Genomic DNA, 18,400 nt, shown 5'->3' on the forward strand with positions numbered 1-18,400 from the left:
ACAGGACTGGAATGCGAGAATTTAGTCCACCTCTCTTTGAGTCAAGAGATATCTGGTACCTCCCTGATAATTGATATACAGCGGTGCTTTGGTATTGTCCAACTGAATTCAGATTGGATGACCCGGCATGTCAAGATATACAGTATTAAAGAAATAACTGATTGGCTTTGAGTTCTAGTATGTTGATTGGGAGATGAGCTACCTCCAGCAACCAAGTCTCATGCACTGAAAGGGTGTCTAGGATTCCTTCCCAGCTTATTAGACTGTTCTGTTGTCCGTTGCGAGAATATTTCAGACTGATGAACAGAAGGAGTACCCCAACTTCAGGGCTGAAATTTGTAAGCCACCAGACCAGGGATAAGCTGGTCCTGGATGTCAGACACATGGGATTGTCAAGAGAATGTGTCTTCTTGGCCCACACAGACCAAATGATGAGTTGCAACAGTCTAGTCTTGGACATACAGAACTGTTTTGAAGAAGGCAACCATCAAGCCCAGACCCTTAATACAAAAGTAGAGGGTTGGCCTGGCACTTGAACAGCAGAGCCTGAACACTGGAGCAGAAAATCAGGAGTTTGTCTTGCAGAAGAAAAACCCTGGACTGAGCCGTATCTAGAAGGAGACCTAGAAATTCCAAGTGAATGGTTGCAGTTGTAAATTCTGATGGTTGAGGACCCAACTAAACCTCTGCAGAATCTGAACAGTTTGATTGACATTTGCCAACAAGGCCTGTGCTGACTGTTATCTCAGGAAAAGGTTGTCCAAGGATCTCAGTATGGGTGTGCCTTGTGAATGAAGCAGAGCAAATACAGGGGCTATCATCGTTGTGAACAACCGAGGTGCAGTGGACCGATCAAAGGGAAGGGCAATTAACTTGTAGGGAAGCATGCCCAAGCAAAATGCAGGTGGTGTTGATGCCCATGCACCTATGCATCCAAAATATGTTTGGCCCAGGTAGAAGTAAAGGCTAATGGGTGTCCCCCCATTTGAGAACTGGGGATACCCTATCATACCCTGGAGCTTATGGAGTCCAAGGCCTAAAGTGGAACTGAATCCCAGGCTTGGCCTTGGACCTAGAGGACTGGTAGAAACTAAAGGAACTCTTCTTAGCTACAGAGGTAGAAGTTGAGGTAGAACAGGTATCCTGGACCTGCAAAGCAGTCTGTGGCTATTCACAAAGTACATCAAATGTCTGGAGAGTGCCAAAGTAGTGCCCAGTGCCCTAGTGACCCTGCTGCTTTCACATAGTGGAGTACAGCTTCCAAGGGTAAACCATTGTCAATCAGGAAACTCAAAATGAGCCCTATTGGCTCTGCAGTAAGCAAAGAAGCTTGATTGAAAAAAAAGAAATCAGCAAGAAAAAAAGTCTATTGGAAAGGGTTTGCTTTCATCCATTTTCCTAAAATACATTAAAAATTGGAGGCTAGGGAGTAGGTGCAGTTAAATACGACCAACTATATGGTTGACTAACAACTTTATATACTACAATCTTTTTTAGGCAGCAGTATAACCTACTTGTTTGAGAATATCAATTATGTGTCCCTTAAAACAGCTGTAATCCTCTGAAATAAAAGATGAACAAAGTACATCCTCATATATTGTGTACTTGCCTCAGTCCATAACGTGGTGTGGATCATGTCTGCTATCCCGCTCCTCTGCTATCTGCATGAGTCACTTTTGACAGTTTTTCCAGACACCAGGCCTTGGTGACAAAGTGACCCTGGCCAGCATTGATGAACTTCAGGAAAGTCAGCAAGCAAGGAGCTTGAGTTACTGCATGAGGGGGAGGGACAATTCAGAACCTGGATCAAAACTCCATAGGTCATGTCATCACTCCTGACTGTGCTAAATCTCCTAAAGCTGGAAGTTTTTCCTTGGTCCACAATAAAATTCTCTGAGCCAACCCAGCATGTACAGCAGAGCAGGATGACAGCAGTTCCCCAGCAGAAGATTGAGCATCTAGCCAAGAGACTTTGGTAGGCAGGCACAAAGGGGAAGAAATGAAGGTGGATTTTCAGCGGAGCACACTTCCCCCAAAATGTTGGTTAGTTACACTATCACCAGGCGATTTTTTTTTTTTTAAGGCACTGGGACATATGGTTCCAGTATGATTTAGGGCGGGTGTGCAGGATATCTTCATTTTTTCAAGACCCAACAGGGAACATTTGGTTTGCGGAACCAGAATGCAATCATGGCACGTCCCCTGGGCCTTGGTGAACAAGCTAGCCCGTTGGCTACAAAAATACCCATTTAAGCATGACCGCGCAATTGTCAGTTAAAGCTACGCAGTGGTGAATCACAAAAAGTGCTCTGGTCAGGAAGGGAGTAAAATCCTCTGGGGCTGAAGTGGTTAAAGGGTAACTCCACTTTCGGAGGGAAAAAAAATTAGCAAATAGCATAGCATATACAATTGCGGTACAAGTGATATTGTAATTGAATATTATTAAAAATTATTTGTCCTTTTCAATCTGCAGTGCTGTAATTTTCTGTTAAATAAAATGCAGGATACGGGGTCAGGCAGGGATATGGCTCACAGACAGAACGCCGAGGCATAGATATAATTTTAAAGAGAAATGCGGTTTACAAAAAACAAACATACATACTCACCTAGATGGCTGCAACATCGATCTAAGTGATATAAGGTAAAAGATTAAGGAAAAGCCTAAAAAATAAAATAAAGCAGCCACATCATCTAAGGCCTGGTAAGCTGCAATATACAATGGGGCAAAAAAGTATTTAGTCAGCCACCAATTGTGCAATTTCTCCCACTTAAAAAGATGAGAGAGGCCTGTAATTGTCATCATAGGTATACCTCAATTATGAGAGACAAAATGTTGAATCAAATCCAGACAATCACATTGTCTGATTTTTGAAAGAATTTATTTTCAAATTATGGTGGAAAATAAGTATTTGGTCAATATCAAAAGTTCATCTCAATACTTTGTTATATATCCTTTGTTGGCAATGACAGAGGTAAAACGCTTTCTGTAAGTCTTCACAAGGTTGTCACACACTGTTGCTGGTATGTTGGCCAATTCCTCCATGCAGATCTCCTCTAGAGCAGTGATGTTTTGGGGCTGTCTGCTGGGCAACATGGACTTTCAACTCCCTCCAAAGGTTTTCTATGGGGTTGAGATCTGGAGACTGGCTAGGCCACTCCAGGACCTTGAAATGCTTCTTACAAAGCCACTCCTTCGTTGCCCGGGCAGTGTGTTTGGGATCATTGTCATACTGAAAGACCCAGCCACGTTTCATCTTCAATGCCCTTGCTGATGGGAGGAGGTTTGCACTCAAAATCTCATGATACATGGCCCCATTCATTCTTTCATGTACACAGATCAGTCGTCCCGTTCCCTTTGCAGAGAAACAGCCCCAAAGCATGATGTTGCCACCCCCATGCTTCACAGTAGGTATGGTGTTCTTTGGTTGCAACTCAGCATTCTCTCTTCTCCAAACACGACGAGTTGTGTTTCTACCAAACACTTCTACTTTGGTTTCATCTGACCATATGACATTCTCCCAGTCCTCTTCTGGATCATCCAAATGCTCTATAGCAAACCTCAGATGGGCCCAGACATGTACTGGCTTAAGCAGGGGGACACGTCTGGCACTGCAGGATCTGAGTCCCTGGCGGTGTAGTGTGTTACTGATGGTAGCCTTTGTTACCTTGGTCCCAGCTCACTGCAGGTCATTTACTAGGTCCCCCCGTGTGGTTCCGGGATTTTTGCTCAATGTTCTTGTGATCATTTTGACCCCACGGGGTGAGATCTTGCGTGGAGCCCCAGGTCAAGGGAGATTATCAGTGGTCTTGTATGTCTTCCATTTTCTAATTATTGCTCTCACAGTTGATTTCTTCACACCAAGCTGCTTGCCTATTGCAGATTCAGTCTTCTCAGCCTGGTGCAGGTCTACAATTTTGTTTCTGGTGTCCTTCAACAGCTCTTTGGTCTTCACCATAGTGGAGTTTGGAGTGTGACTATTTGAGGTTGTGGACAGGTGTCTTTTATACTGATAACAAGTTTAAACAGGTGCCATTAATACAGGTAATGAGTGGAGGACAGAGGAGCCTCTTAAAGAAGAAGATACAGGTCTGTGAGAGCCAGAAATCTTGCTTGTTTGTAGGTGACCAAATACTTATTTTCCACCATAATTTGCAAATATTTTTTTTCAAAAATCAGACAATGTGATTGTCTGGATTTGTTTCCACATTTTGTCTCTCATAATTGAGGTAGACCTATGATGAAAATTACAGGCCTCTCTCATCTTTTTAAGTGGGAGAACTTGCACAATTGGTGGCTGACTAAATACGTTATTGCCCCAGTGGGGGTTTAGATAAACTTTATTAGATCTTTCACTTAGCCAAAAGTTACACACACTTTTTTTTATTAAAGAGGAACTGCAGTCTGCTCATATAATTTGTAACAAAAACATCTTTGCCATTCTGAAGCTTCCTCCTAACCACTTTGCATATTATTTTATATATACAGTCAGGTCCATAATATGTCCCAATATTTATGGACCTGTCTGTACTGTGATTCTGTACTTGCCAAATATGCTGCCGTAATCTCCCTCCACTGAGTCTGGCTGCAACCATTTTAACTGTGGGCAGCCGAAGGTGCTGCCTTTTTACTTCCTGGATTTACACAGAGGCACCTCCAGCTCTGCGGCCCTGCAGATCTCATTGGCCCCCTTATGACTTATCCCCCCTCCCTTCCTGGCAAACTCTCACGAGAGTTAGAGAGAGAGCTGTGCATGATGTCATAAGCCTAGGCTTTTTACCAGACAAGAAACAGGAAGTGGGCTGTATAAGGTATTTACTGACTGAAGGTCTGCTTTAAGAAAATAACAAAAGACAGTTAAAGGCTATGCTTATGGTACAACAACAGGCTTATTTAATAGGGGCAAGGAGACTAACTAGTAACCCATGGCAGCCGATCGGAGGGTAGCAATCGTCAGATCTGTGAAAAGATTTCTGATTGAACGACTGTTGACTGCTTTGCGTTACTGCAATTCTGCCCTGCCATTTGTCATGCTTTACTGAATAAAGCTGCGTACATAGAGCCCGATAATTACAAAAGATACTCCCCCTTTTTTACAGCTTTTTTACTGATTATTGGTTTCTTCTAAACTGCTGGGAGATCATTTATTGCTATGCACATTTGGAGATGATAGCATTTATTTTACAACTGACATATAATGAATAATATGACTAGGAACAGGAGTTTAAATGTATCTAAAGGCATTTTTAGTTTTTGTTAAACTTAGGAATGATTACATTTTGGCTCGCTTCACACAGGGGCAACAGCGTGACTTTGCAAGGCGATTTGGAGGCAACTTCATCACGACTTCAGCGCGACTTTAATCTACTTACAATGCGACTTAAAGTTGCCTCCAGGACTGGCGACTTTGGCTGTGGCCAATCACAGAATAATCAGCTCTCTAAGAGGGAGGGGTTTGCCTGGGTAAACTAATTTATTTTCTTGTAAAGTCGCTTCAATATAGATGGAGATCGGACTTGGAGGCAACTTCCATTGAAATCTATGGGTACAAGCTGCCTAGAAGTCGCCTTGAAGTAGTACAGTAACCTTTTCTGAAGTCAGAGCAACTTCAGAAGTGTACATTAAGACAGCTCTCATTCACTTCAATGGAATTTCTTATGTCCCGCGACTTGGGGCAACTTGAGGTCTGACAAGTCGGATCCCAAGTTGCTGTAGTGTGAACCGGCACTTAGTGTCAGGCTCTTTTGAGCATGTTTCCCATTGGGGATATTTCCTTCTTACAAGAACTGGTGCCTCCCTCTAATATACCTCTCTTCCTGCCCAAGGAACAAATTTCCCATTACTTTCTGTCCCAATGACAATGGTTACCGGGACAAATAGAGATGCCTAATGGGAATACAGAAAGACAGGAGTGACAGGAGTTTTAACCCTTCCGCTATTCTTTCCAAAAGTAGAAAACACACTTTGACATTAGATGAATGTTAATAACAGGAACCAGATATTTTATAAACTTGTTTTTTTTTTTTTTTGCCAAGCATTTATTTTTGGTGATATAGACAGCTTATGAACATACTTACAAAGGTGACATTATTAAGTAATAAACTAGACATTTTTGTTTCCAAATTCTGTTGAATTAGATTTCCATCTCTGGTCTCCAGAATAATTTCAGAATCTATGTGAAGAGAATACATTTTGATATAAAAGTTATTTTATATTAGTAATGGCTTAAAAGAGATTTATAGTGAGAGCATACACTTTCCCTTTATAGCATCAGCATTATAGTAGCAATACAAACAATAGTTATTTTTGACGATACAATATAAGCGTGCAGCCTATCTGCTGGCCAAGTGGCCATCTCTTTACATAACTTTGTAGATTTTCTGCATAATTTGCAGCATCTCCAGTCCTCTTTACTTCGGTTTCAAATTCTAAGTACTATATATTCCATGGTACCTTGCTTTCATTGATGATGGGCACCTCCTAAAACTCCTCCTCTTAGCACCTCTGTAGTTCAGAAGGTAGACTCTGTGAAATGTGTGACATAGCCTACTCACAGGTATTGTGAATATGTATCACTGCATTCAAGAAAGTTAATGTTCGTGATTTGTCTCAAAAAAAGGTTAAAAACTTCAAGATCATTCAGAATTAAAAGAGTATGCTAGAAATAATTAAATTTGGAAATGAATACGGGATTTTAAGCTTTGACCACAGACACACGCTAAAGCCTATGTCCACCTAAAACTTATATGACTCATTGATGCAACCAGCCAGATTCCTCTTTCCCTTTGACGCAACAGTGGGGTGATCTCCTTGAAGCTCCTAGCTGTACCTCTGATAGGGAAATTGCATATTATATATGGTATATCTTTATTTAAACTTATTGTGTCACAATATTTAGGAATGCCTCCAAGCCGTGGCTAAGGGGCTATACAGGATAAAGTCTAGTAACTTTTAGCTGACTCTTTTAATAGGAAACTGATTGTAAACTGACTTTATGGCTAAGCCAGCCCACTTTCAGGAATGTGAGGTCATTCTGCTTCAGAGGGGGATAGGTTGGACATACCTCTTTATAACACACACACAGCTTGTAATATGTGTCTGGTCTTCTGAGCTATCATGCAATCATGCATGCATCTGTGGACACATATGCCATGCTATATAATTGGAGGGACTCATGGCTGAAGCAGCATCTTTAGTTAAGTATTATTGTTATATTTGCATAAGCAAAAAAAGGTGTAAATCAATGGTGCCAAGTCTCTGATTCCTTATTTGCAGCAGCGCTATGTGCCCGATGTCAAGACACATATAAATAAGACAAAAAATGGTAAAGAAGATGTGCAGGACAGTTCAAAAGAATTCCAGTCTGTGCATATGAAGAGTTTCTTGTCACCAGGAAAAAGACAACACCGCGTGAGGGGGTGTCCCCCAGTGAGTTTGCACTCACCACAATTCCAGAAAATACAGGCCTTTGTACTGTTGTTATTTAATAACCATCCATCTTCTATCACCAACCACCAGATGTCGCTAGCATTCTCGATTAATAGTATACCATAAGGGGAAAAAAACAAACTCATATAGCGTAATATTGCTAATGATAAGTTTATTAACATATAATGTTCCCTCCCCCCTTAAAAACTGCGTACCAAAAATAAAACAATAGTAAAGCAGAAAGAGCGTTTGTAAAGTGCACTGTGCCTTAGTCTACGTCTCCCGGGAGGAGTTGCCAGAGCGCTCGCTGTATGCGGCTGGTTTCACTTGCTTCCTGGTTCCTTCCGGTGCGTGGAACGCACACGTCACTTCCGGTGGATTACGACCCTGACGCGTTTCGTCACTTCCGGACGTCATCTGAGGGCGTAATCCACCTATCATTCAGCCGGTTTTTTATATCAGTGGCAGATGCAACAGCCAATGGGAGAGGGCCTTTTAATAGGATGCCTCCCCATGACGCTGGAGCTCTACAAAACTGTCAGCAATGGGAAACTAAATTCGCAACGCCGGCAGAGTGTTTTTTTAAAAAAAGAAACCTGCCACTGCCGCCTGTATCGGAAGAAAATTGTGACATCTATGTCCTATACATAACAGTACTTTGTTTGAGCCCAAACAACATCTATTCAATATCCTCACTGTACATCAAGCAATGGGCATAATATAGGACATATAACATGATGGGATGCAATCCTCCATGTATCAACTTATCCCGTTTGGACTGCTTATTTAGCATATACCATAGCAGTCTTCAATATTATTATAAATGTCGGGATAAAAACTAGTGAATACTAATATCCAATGATAAAAATTATCATAATGTTATCCAGCAACAGAAAATAAATACTATTAATACTATACGTGGAGGATGCAATACAATGGCATTAAATACACATTTATGGTATAAATAGAGATAAATAGGTGTACTAACTATTTAAATATGTGATAGGTAAAACCAGCTGCCTAAAGTTAAAAAAGAATACCTTAAAAATAGGCTAAAATAATGTATCAACTAAAGATGGGGGAGATTATGTGTATGTATGTATAGACCGTATGGCCATACACAATAAACGATTCTATGATCAATGTGATTATGAATTTTAATAAAAATGATAAGAAATAAATAATTAATTAATTATGATAAGAAATAAATAATTAAACTATATCTCATAGGGAATATTATGTTAGAGACATTAAGAAGTGGGAATTATGTATCACTAATAAAGCAGTTTATATCGAGCTCTATATTGAGACCTCTGGGGGAAAGTGCGTCTACGGAATATATCCATCGAGTTTCATGCTTGGATAATTCGCGAATGCGGTTCAAACCCCTCCAGTGAGTTTGGAGATGTTCAACTCCCCAAAATTCCAACCCCTTGGGGTCCCTGTTATGTTTCAACCTAAAATGCAAAGATACATTGTGGTCTTTGTATCCAATCTTAATGTTGTTAATGTGCTCCGCGATTCTAATCCGTAACAATCTCTTTGTCCGGCCTATATAAATCAGGCCACAAGGGCACCTTAAAGCGTAGACAACATAAGAACTATTACATGTAATAAACTGTTTGATATCAAAAGACCGGTTGTTCACTGGAGAGATAAAACTTTCAATACCCCTTAAAGGTCTTGCGACCTCTCTGCATGCTTTGCATTTTCTGCATGCAAAGAATCCGTTACGATCCCAAAAGGTCTGGGGGCGTTGAGGGGGGTCTAGCACTTTCTTGACTATTTTGTCACCAAAATTGGTGGTTTTTCTATAGATGAATTGAGGAGCGGCTGGCAGCACACTTGTCAATTTTTTATCCATCAAAAGGATATGCCAGTGTTTTTTAAAAATTTCCTCGACTTCCTTATATTGGGAATGGAATTGGGATATGAAACCCCATTCATTATTACGGTTGTTTCCTTTCTGAGAGGGGATTTCCTTGGTTGTTTCTTGTAGACAGATTGCTCTTGGGAGGGCTGCTACTTCATCCACCACTTTCTTTAACATATCGGGTTTATAACCTTTAGCCTCGAATCTTTCCGTGAGTGTCCTTGATTGGAGCAAAAATTCAGTATCTTCTGAACAGTTTCTTCTTACCCTCATGATCTGTCCTTTCGGGATGTTTTTTAGCCATAGAGGGTGATGGCCACTGGTAATGGGAAGATAACTGTTCCTATCTGTCTTTTTGAAGAACACTTTAGTCTCCAATCTATCCTCACGTCGATAGATGGTTACATCCAGAAAGTTAATGGTATCACTGTGCCAATTGGAGGTTAGTCTAATGTTATTGCTATTACAATTTAAAACCTGTAAAAATTGTTCCAATGACTCAGATGGTCCGGCCCAGATAAAAAATAAATCGTCAATAAAACGTTTATAAAAAATTAATTCAGAGCGCTGATCTTTAAAAATGGTCTTATCCTCCCACTCCGCCATAAAGAGATTTGCGATACTCGGCGCAAATTTGGCACCCATCGCCACTCCTCTCTGTTGTATATAAAAGGTGTTTCCATACCAAAAATAATTATGGCCGAGACAAAAATCTAGGGCATTCCTTAAAAAAACTTTTTGGTTATGGGGAAGGTCGTCCCTTTGGCTAAGGGCCCAGTTAAGTGCCAACAAAGCATCGTCATGCTGTATGATAGAATACAGAGATGAGACGTCTGCTGTGACAAGAAGGATCTGTGGTCTACCCGCTAGGTCTATGTTCTGCAAAAAGTTTAAAAAGTTTTTTGTATCTTTCAGATATGACCTGGTGTTCATAACGCTTTTTTGTAAAAAACAATCTAGGTATTGTCCCATTCTTGCTGATACAGATCCTATACTGTTTACTATGGGTCTTGCTGGAGGATTAGAAGGGTCTTTATGTATCTTCGGCAGAGTGTACAACGTAGGGATACGACTACTCGACGGAACCAAAAATTGCTTCTCTTTGTCGCTTAACACTCCACTCCTAGATCCCATCTCTACCAAAATTTTCAATTGGTCCCTATAGGCATGAGTAGGGTCTCTCTTCAAGGGTTTGTATGTTACCTGATCAGATAACATTTCTATGATCTGGTTATGATACATTTCTTTCGGGAGTATCACCACACCTCCTCCCTTGTCTGCCGGCCTTATAACAATTTCTTTCCGTTTTTCCAACAGAGAAATGCCCTCACTGATGTGTCTCACATTCACATTTTTATTTGGTTTAAGCTGTTCCAAATCACGTATAATAAGTCCCTTGAACACCTCAACTTGATGATTCGGATTATTCAAGGGGTTGAACAGAGACTTATTTTTTAAACCACTGTTAATTGGTGTATTGGATTTTCTGGTAACAGTGGTGGTGGATGGAGGAGCGCACCCTAGGAAATATTTTTTGATGTTCAATTTTCTGATATATTTATGAATATCAATAAAAACGTCAAATTTATTAATGGGTTTTTTTAGACCACATTTGAGACCCAAATTTAAAATATTCAATTCCTTATGCGATAATTCGACTTCAGACAAATTAAAAATACCTCCTACTCGGACCCCCTTCTTCTTTTTTTGGATTCTAGATCCTGCCCTACATCCTCTGTATTGCCTTTTTCGTTCTTCTCTATTTGTGGATGCTGTTCCTTCCGCTGGGGAGGTTTTTGGTAATTCCAAGGTTTTGGACCTCTGTGTTGAAATGGAAGTGGTGGACCTCTGTGTTGAGGTGGAGGTTGTGAACCTCTGTGCTGGAACGGGGGTTGTGGACCCCTGTACAGGTTCGAGGGCTGGGAGTAAGGTGGAGGTCTCCCTCTCCGTGGGGGTAGTCCCCGTCCCCTTTGTTGGAATCCCCTCCCTCTCCCTAAAAAAGGACGTGGGTGCATTTGATTGCTATAATATTCCTGATTGGTCTGGTATTCTTGCAATGGTTGAAATTTATTATATATAGGAATATCCAATAGACCGGGTGGATTATATTCCTTCTGATTATTTCCTTTTTGTTTACCTTGTCTCTTTAGCCCTCTACCTTTTCCTCCACCTCTTTGAATTGGAATGGAGAATTTGGGGGAGCGTATGGTTTCTTCTGCATAATCATTGTCATACACATATGGGTTAATAGATGTGGGGTTGGGGTTGGTTTGGCTTGGTGCTAAAGTAGGGCCCTGGGATTTTTGGGATGATGGGGGCGTGCCTTCTTTGTTACTGGGTACTTGCTGCCAAGAGTAAACTAAATTTGATTTAAAATCTTCTAAATCCCTGTGATACTTCTTAATTTTCTTTTTTTGTGTTTCCCTATCTACTTTTTCTAATCTTTTTTGAACTCTATTGTTAAAATCAATGATGAGCTGACTATCCTTGATAGGCTCTAATTGATGCTGTAGATTAGTGATTTTTAACTCTATGTTTGCCATTTTGCGTTTTTTTCTCTGGAGTACTAATTCCTGTAATTTATAGCCAACTCCATTAAAAAAATCTAACCACTCTTGGGCTGAGCCTTGGTCCTCCAGACCATCTTGTGGGGCAACATCCCACCTTAGACTTCTTATAATAATTTTCTCTTTTATATATTGCTCAAGAGTGCAAATATCCCACCAGGTGCGTACCTGTTTCTCTAAAGTGTGGCCTAATGCTGACAAAGCTCCATTATAATTAATCTCTGTGGTGGTGGGTTCGTTCACAGTGAACAAAGCATTTATGTCTATATGTCTACTACTTAGATATCTGAGAACATCCATGGCTGCAGAGAAAAAATTAAATTAAAAGTAAAACCGTATGCAAAATATGTGAAAAACTGACGCCTATATCTCACAATGCTCTGCGCCTAGGACTGCCCATGAAATCAAATGTAGTAAAAAGAAAAGCAGCTACTTAAATGAAAAACATATATGCATAAGCAAAAAAAGGTGTAAATCAATGGTGCCAAGTCTCTGATTCCTTATTTGCAGCAGCGCTATGTGCCCGATGTCAAGACACATATAAATAAGACAAAAAATGGTAAAGAAGATGTGCAGGACAGTTCAAAAGAATTCCAGTCTGTGCATATGAAGAGTTTCTTGTCACCAGGAAAAAGACAACACCGCGTGAGGGGGTGTCCCCCAGTGAGTTTGCACTCACCACAATTCCAGAAAATACAGGCCTTTGTACTGTTGTTATTTAATAACCATCCATCTTCTATCACCAACCACCAGATGTCGCTAGCATTCTCGATTAATAGTATACCATAAGGGGAAAAAAACAAACTCATATAGCGTAATATTGCTAATGATAAGTTTATTAACATATAATGTTCCCTCCCCCCTTAAAAACTGCGTACCAAAAATAAAACAATAGTAAAGCAGAAAGAGCGTTTGTAAAGTGCACTGTGCCTTAGTCTACGTCTCCCGGGAGGAGTTGCCAGAGCGCTCGCTGTATGCGGCTGGTTTCACTTGCTTCCTGGTTCCTTCCGGTGCGTGGAACGCACACGTCACTTCCGGTGGATTACGACCCTGACGCGTTTCGTCACTTCCGGACGTCATCTGAGGGCGTAATCCACCTATCATTCAGCCGGTTTTTTATATCAGTGGCAGATGCAACAGCCAATGGGAGAGGGCCTTTTAATAGGATGCCTCCCCATGACGCTGGAGCTCTACAAAACTGTCAGCAATGGGAAACTAAATTCGCAACGCCGGCAGAGTGTTTTTTTAAAAAAAGAAACCTGCCACTGCCGCCTGTATCGGAAGAAAATTGTGACATCTATGTCCTATACATAACAGTACTTTGTTTGAGCCCAAACAACATCTATTCAATATCCTCACTGTACATCAAGCAATGGGCATAATATAGGACATATAACATGATGGGATGCAATCCTCCATGTATCAACTTATCCCGTTTGGACTGCTTATTTAGCATATACCATAGCAGTCTTCAATATTATTATAAATGTCGGGATAAAAACTAGTGAATACTAATATTCAATGATAAAAATTATCATAATGTTATCCAGCAACAGAAAATAAATACTATTAATACTATACGTGGAGGATGCAATACAATGGCATTAAATACACATTTATGGTATAAATAGAGATAAATAGGTGTACTAACTATTTAAATATGTGATAGGTAAAACCAGCTGCCTAAAGTTAAAAAAGAATACCTTAAAAATAGGCTAAAATAATGTATCAACTAAAGATGGGGGAGATTATGTGTATGTATGTATAGACCGTATGGCCATACACAATAAACGATTCTATGATCAATGTGATTATGAATTTTAATAAAAATGATAAGAAATAAATAATTAATTAATTATGATAAGAAATAAATAATTAAACTATATCTCATAGGGAATATTATGTTAGAGACATTAAGAAGTGGGAATTATGTATCACTAATAAAGCAGTTTATATCGAGCTCTATATTGAGACCTCTGGGGGAAAGTGCGTCCGGCTGAATGATAGGTGGATTACGCCCTCAGATGACGTCCGGAAGTGACGAAACGCGTCAGGGTCGTAATCCACCGGAAGTGACGTGTGCGTTCCACGCACCGGAAGGAACCAGGAAGCAAGTGAAACCAGCCGCATACAGCGAGCGCTCTGGCAACTCCTCCCGGGAGACGTAGACTAAGGCACAGTGCACTTTACAAACGCTCTTTCTGCTTTACTATTGTTTTATTTTTGGTACGCAGTTTTTAAGGGGGGAGGGAACATTATATGTTAATAAACTTATCATTAGCAATATTACGCTATATGAGTTTGTTTTTTTCCCCTTATGGTATACTATTAATCGAGAATGCTAGCGACATCTGGTGGTTGGTGATAGAAGATGGATGGTTATTAAATAACAACAGTACAAAGGCCTGTATTTTCTGGAATTGTGGTGAGTGCAAACTCACTGGGGGACACCCCCTCACGCGGTGTTGTCTTTTTCCTGGTGACAAGAAACTCTTCATATGCACAGACTGGAATTCTTTTGAACTGTCCTGCACATCTTCTTTACCATTTTTTGTCTTATTTATATGTGTCTTGACATCGGGCACATAGCGCTGCTGCAAATAAGGAATCAGAGACTTGGCACCATTGATTTACACCTTTTTTTGCTTATGCATATATGTTTTTCATTTAAGTAGCTGCTTTTCTTTTTACTACATTTGATTTCATGGGCAGTCCTAGGCGCAGAGCATTGTGAGATATAGGCGTCAGTTTTTCACATATTTTGCATACGGTTTTACTTATTATTGTTATATTCTCTTTATCCTTATTTGTATCTGTCAGTACTTTTAATAAATCTTATACCTAGATGTATTTATGTGATCTCTCTGCACATGTCGAATACAACCCCAAATAATGCAAACTATCACTTGACCGTGATACAACAACCCCACATAAGTAGAACAGTGGTGTCTCTTTCCCCCAACTCCGCTTCCCCTTCTCTTAACATCGTTGCCCACATCCTGAATGAAGCTTTGACACACTTCAGCCTACAACTGTCTACCCAAAACTGTTATGAAAACATATTATTTTACATATCATGTATTAAACCATACAACTCTCTAACATATATACAAATCTAATTTAACAAAAATGTTATATTCACTTTACTTACCACTTGCCCATGAAAGCTGGTGTAAAACAGCCTGGTCTTCTAAATATTCCAGATCAGACAGTATCAGAGGAGACTTCTCAGGCTGCTTTGGGTTATCTATCAAGAAGATGCACAATTCAGGTAAGCAGCGAATTTCTGTAACACTTCTCAGAATTCGTACTCTAATATATCTGTCCCCAGTGATTTCATAGAGTGCATTTCTAGTGAGCTACTGGCAATGTGTCAGTACAGGTATGCTTAAAGTACCACAATTGTAAAAAATATTGTATTCAGGTAACTGTATGTGGTTAACACCATATTCAGTATATGGATTCTTTTTTTTTTATTTATACAAATCTGACATTTACATGCAGACCAAGTGTGCAACAAAAGTGGCTGGTGTTGGGACAAACCATATAACTCTTATGTGGGGAGGCGTGTAATGTGGCATTCTTTATTCATATGGTCTAAAAGTACAAGATCTAATGATCTAATACTGTATGTACTTGCCCACCTCTACTTCTAATTTACCTTGCTCCCCACTCCAGTGATCTTCACTGTGTGGCTCTGTCTGGCACCATACAGCCTTTCTAGAGAAAATGTCTGCTGCCAGACAGTTCCACAGTGCAAAAGCACACTACAACCCATTCTTTCCTATAGGTGAGCCATCTTCCAGCCATCCAGCATAATACAGCTCACTCATAGGAATGAATGAGCCGTAGTGCTCATGTGCAATAAAGTTGGGCCAAAGGGGGCTATTTTTTCTAAAAAGGCTGTGTGCCATAAGGTAGGGCTGCCCAAAAAAATTGCTAGAATGGGGTTCAAAATAAGTATATATCATACCGCTCTGTAATAAAGGGACAAGTACATACAGTACAATTTCACAAAAAAGGAACTTGTAATTTAAACTGTTGCTGTAATTAAATTCACATTTAACATGTACAGGCCTAGTGTATCCTCCCACATTCACTGTAATTCCCAAAGCATGATGGGAAGTGTAGTTTGATTATAGTGTAGAGAGAGGAAAGGATATGATGTAATCCCTGTTGTAACAGTTCCTCCTTGGCAGAATAGTTGCTGCATTTTTTGAATTACAGAGAGGACTTCCTGAAAATTTGTTAAGACCTTTGTCTTCAATGGTAAGGAATTTCACAAATGTAATAACAGTTTAGTGTTTTGTGTAGGGGGTGTACTGGGGGGGATTTTTTTGCCAATCCTGGAGTTCTGCTTTAAATGTGTTAGCAGGGGTTAGACTTTAATATCTTTGAGCCTTGCAAAAAATCTATTTTAAACTATATGTCGACCTAAGCCTACATTGCCCACGGGTAACAACGCTGTTACAGTGGATATAAAAAGACTACACTCCTCTGTTAAAATATCAGGTTTCTGTGATGTAAAAAAAATTAGACATAGATAAATCATTTCAGATCTTTTTCCACCTTTAGTATGACCTATAAACTGTACAGCTCAATTGAAAAACAAACTGAAATCTTTTAGAGGGGGAAGTAAAAATAAAAAAACTAAAATAATGTGGTTGCATAAGTGTGCACATCCTCTTATAACTGGGGATGTAGCGGTGTTCAGGATTAAGCAATCACATTCAAACTTATGTTAAATAGGAGTCAGTACACACCTGCTATCATTTAAAGTGCCTCTGATTAACCCAAAAATAAAGTTCAGCTGTTCTAGTAGGTCTTTCCTGACATTTTCTTAGTCGCATCCTACAGCAAAAGCCATGGTCTGCAGAGAACTTCTAAAGCATCAGAGGGATCTCATTGTTAAAAGGTATCAGTCAGGAGAAGGGTACAAAAGAACACAGTGAAGACAGTCATCATCAAGTGGAAAAAATATGGCACAACAGTGACATTACCAAGAACTGGACATACCTCCAAAATTCATGAAAAGACGAGAAGAAAACTGGTCAGGGAGGCTGCCAAGAGGCCTACAGCAACATTAAAGGAGCTGCAGAAATATCGAGCAAGTACTGGCTGTGTGGTACATGTGACAACAATCCCCCGTATTCTTCATATGTCTTGGCTATGGGGTAGAGTGGCAAGAAGGAAGCCTTTTCTTACAAAAAATAAACATCCAAGCTGGCTAAATTTTGAAAAAACACATCTGAAGTCTCTCAAAAGCATGTGGGAAAATTTATCGTTATGGTCTGATGAAACCAAGGTTGACCTTTTTGGCCATAATTCCAAAAGATATGTTTGGCATAAAAACAACACTGCACATCACCAAAAGAACATCATACCCACCGTGAAGCATGGTGGTGGCAGCATCATGCTTTGGGGCTGTTTTTCTTCAGCCGGAACAGGGGCTTTAGTCAAGGTAGAGGGAATTATGAACAGTTCAAAATACCAGTCAATATTGGCACAAAACCTCCAGGCTTCTGCTAGAAAGCTGAACATGAAGAGGAACTTCATCTTTCAGCATGAAAACGACCCACAGCATACATCCATATCAACAAAGGAATGGCCTCACCAGAAGAAGATTAAAGTTTTGGAATGGCCCAGCCAGAGCCCAGACCTGAATCCGATTGAAAATCTGTGGGGTGATCTGAAGAGGGCTGTGCACAGGAGATACCCTTGCAATCTGACAAATTTGGAGTGTTTTTGCAAAGAACAGTGGGCAAATATTGTCAAGTCAAGATGTGCCATGCTGATAGACTCATACCCAAAAAGACTGAGTGCTGTAATAAAATCAAAAGGTGCTTCAACAGTTTAAGGGTGTGCACACTTATGCAACCATAATATTTTAGGTTTTTTATTTTTACTTACCTCCATCTAAAAGAATTCAGTCTGTTGTTCAACTGAGTTGTACATTTTATAGGTCACATTAAAGGTGGAGAAAGTTCTGAAATTATTTATTTTTGTCTCATTTTTTTACATCACAGAAACCTGACATTTTAAAAAGGGGTGTGTGAACTTTCCATATTCACTGTATGTGATTTCACTTCAGAATGAATAGAATTATCACTCTGGTAATGCGAAAAGCACATGCATCTAATGGAAAGATGAATATGTATTAGAACAATGTTACAAGCCAAGCATGGGAAGCAAGAAGGACAAATGTTGGCCCAATGCACACTCAGCGTTTGAATTTCTCCTTTGAACATCTTTTGCTCTTGGCAGGACAAAGCAGCTTAAAAAATGTGCCTAAAGCCATATGTTTAGGGAACATTTAGGTTCGTCAAGTGTTTGATCACTTATGTATTCCATTGGCTAGGATATTAATTTGTTCTGGAAATTGAAATAAATAAACACTCAAGCTGGCCTCCAGCTGTCCACGCCTGTGTCCAGACTCATAGTTGGTCTATAAGTATGAGTGGGGGATCCACCTTTGCATCTTCCTTTCCCTCCTCCTCTTATAGACATACCCAATTGAATATTTGATTTTTAACA

The 18,400-nt window shown here is 40.0% G+C and overlaps 1 protein-coding gene across 1 annotated transcript in view; it reads right to left on the bottom strand.

Moving 5' to 3' along the window:
- The window catches only part of LOC141127496 (inactive dipeptidyl peptidase 10-like), a 303,439-nt gene that overhangs the window by 182,198 nt on the left and 102,841 nt on the right, over positions 1-18,400 (bottom strand). Inside the window, exons 3-4 of the mRNA XM_073614008.1 lie at positions 15,018-15,113; positions 6,076-6,170 (exon numbers count right to left, since the gene is read on the bottom strand). Coding sequence (XP_073470109.1) covers positions 6,076-6,170; positions 15,018-15,113 — 191 coding nt within the window. The remainder of the gene's footprint in view (positions 1-6,075; positions 6,171-15,017; positions 15,114-18,400) is intronic.

Source organism: Aquarana catesbeiana, linkage group LG02, assembly GCF_042186555.1.
Source record: "Aquarana catesbeiana isolate 2022-GZ linkage group LG02, ASM4218655v1, whole genome shotgun sequence".
In the NCBI taxonomy this organism is placed as follows: domain Eukaryota; kingdom Metazoa; phylum Chordata; class Amphibia; order Anura; family Ranidae; genus Aquarana; species Aquarana catesbeiana.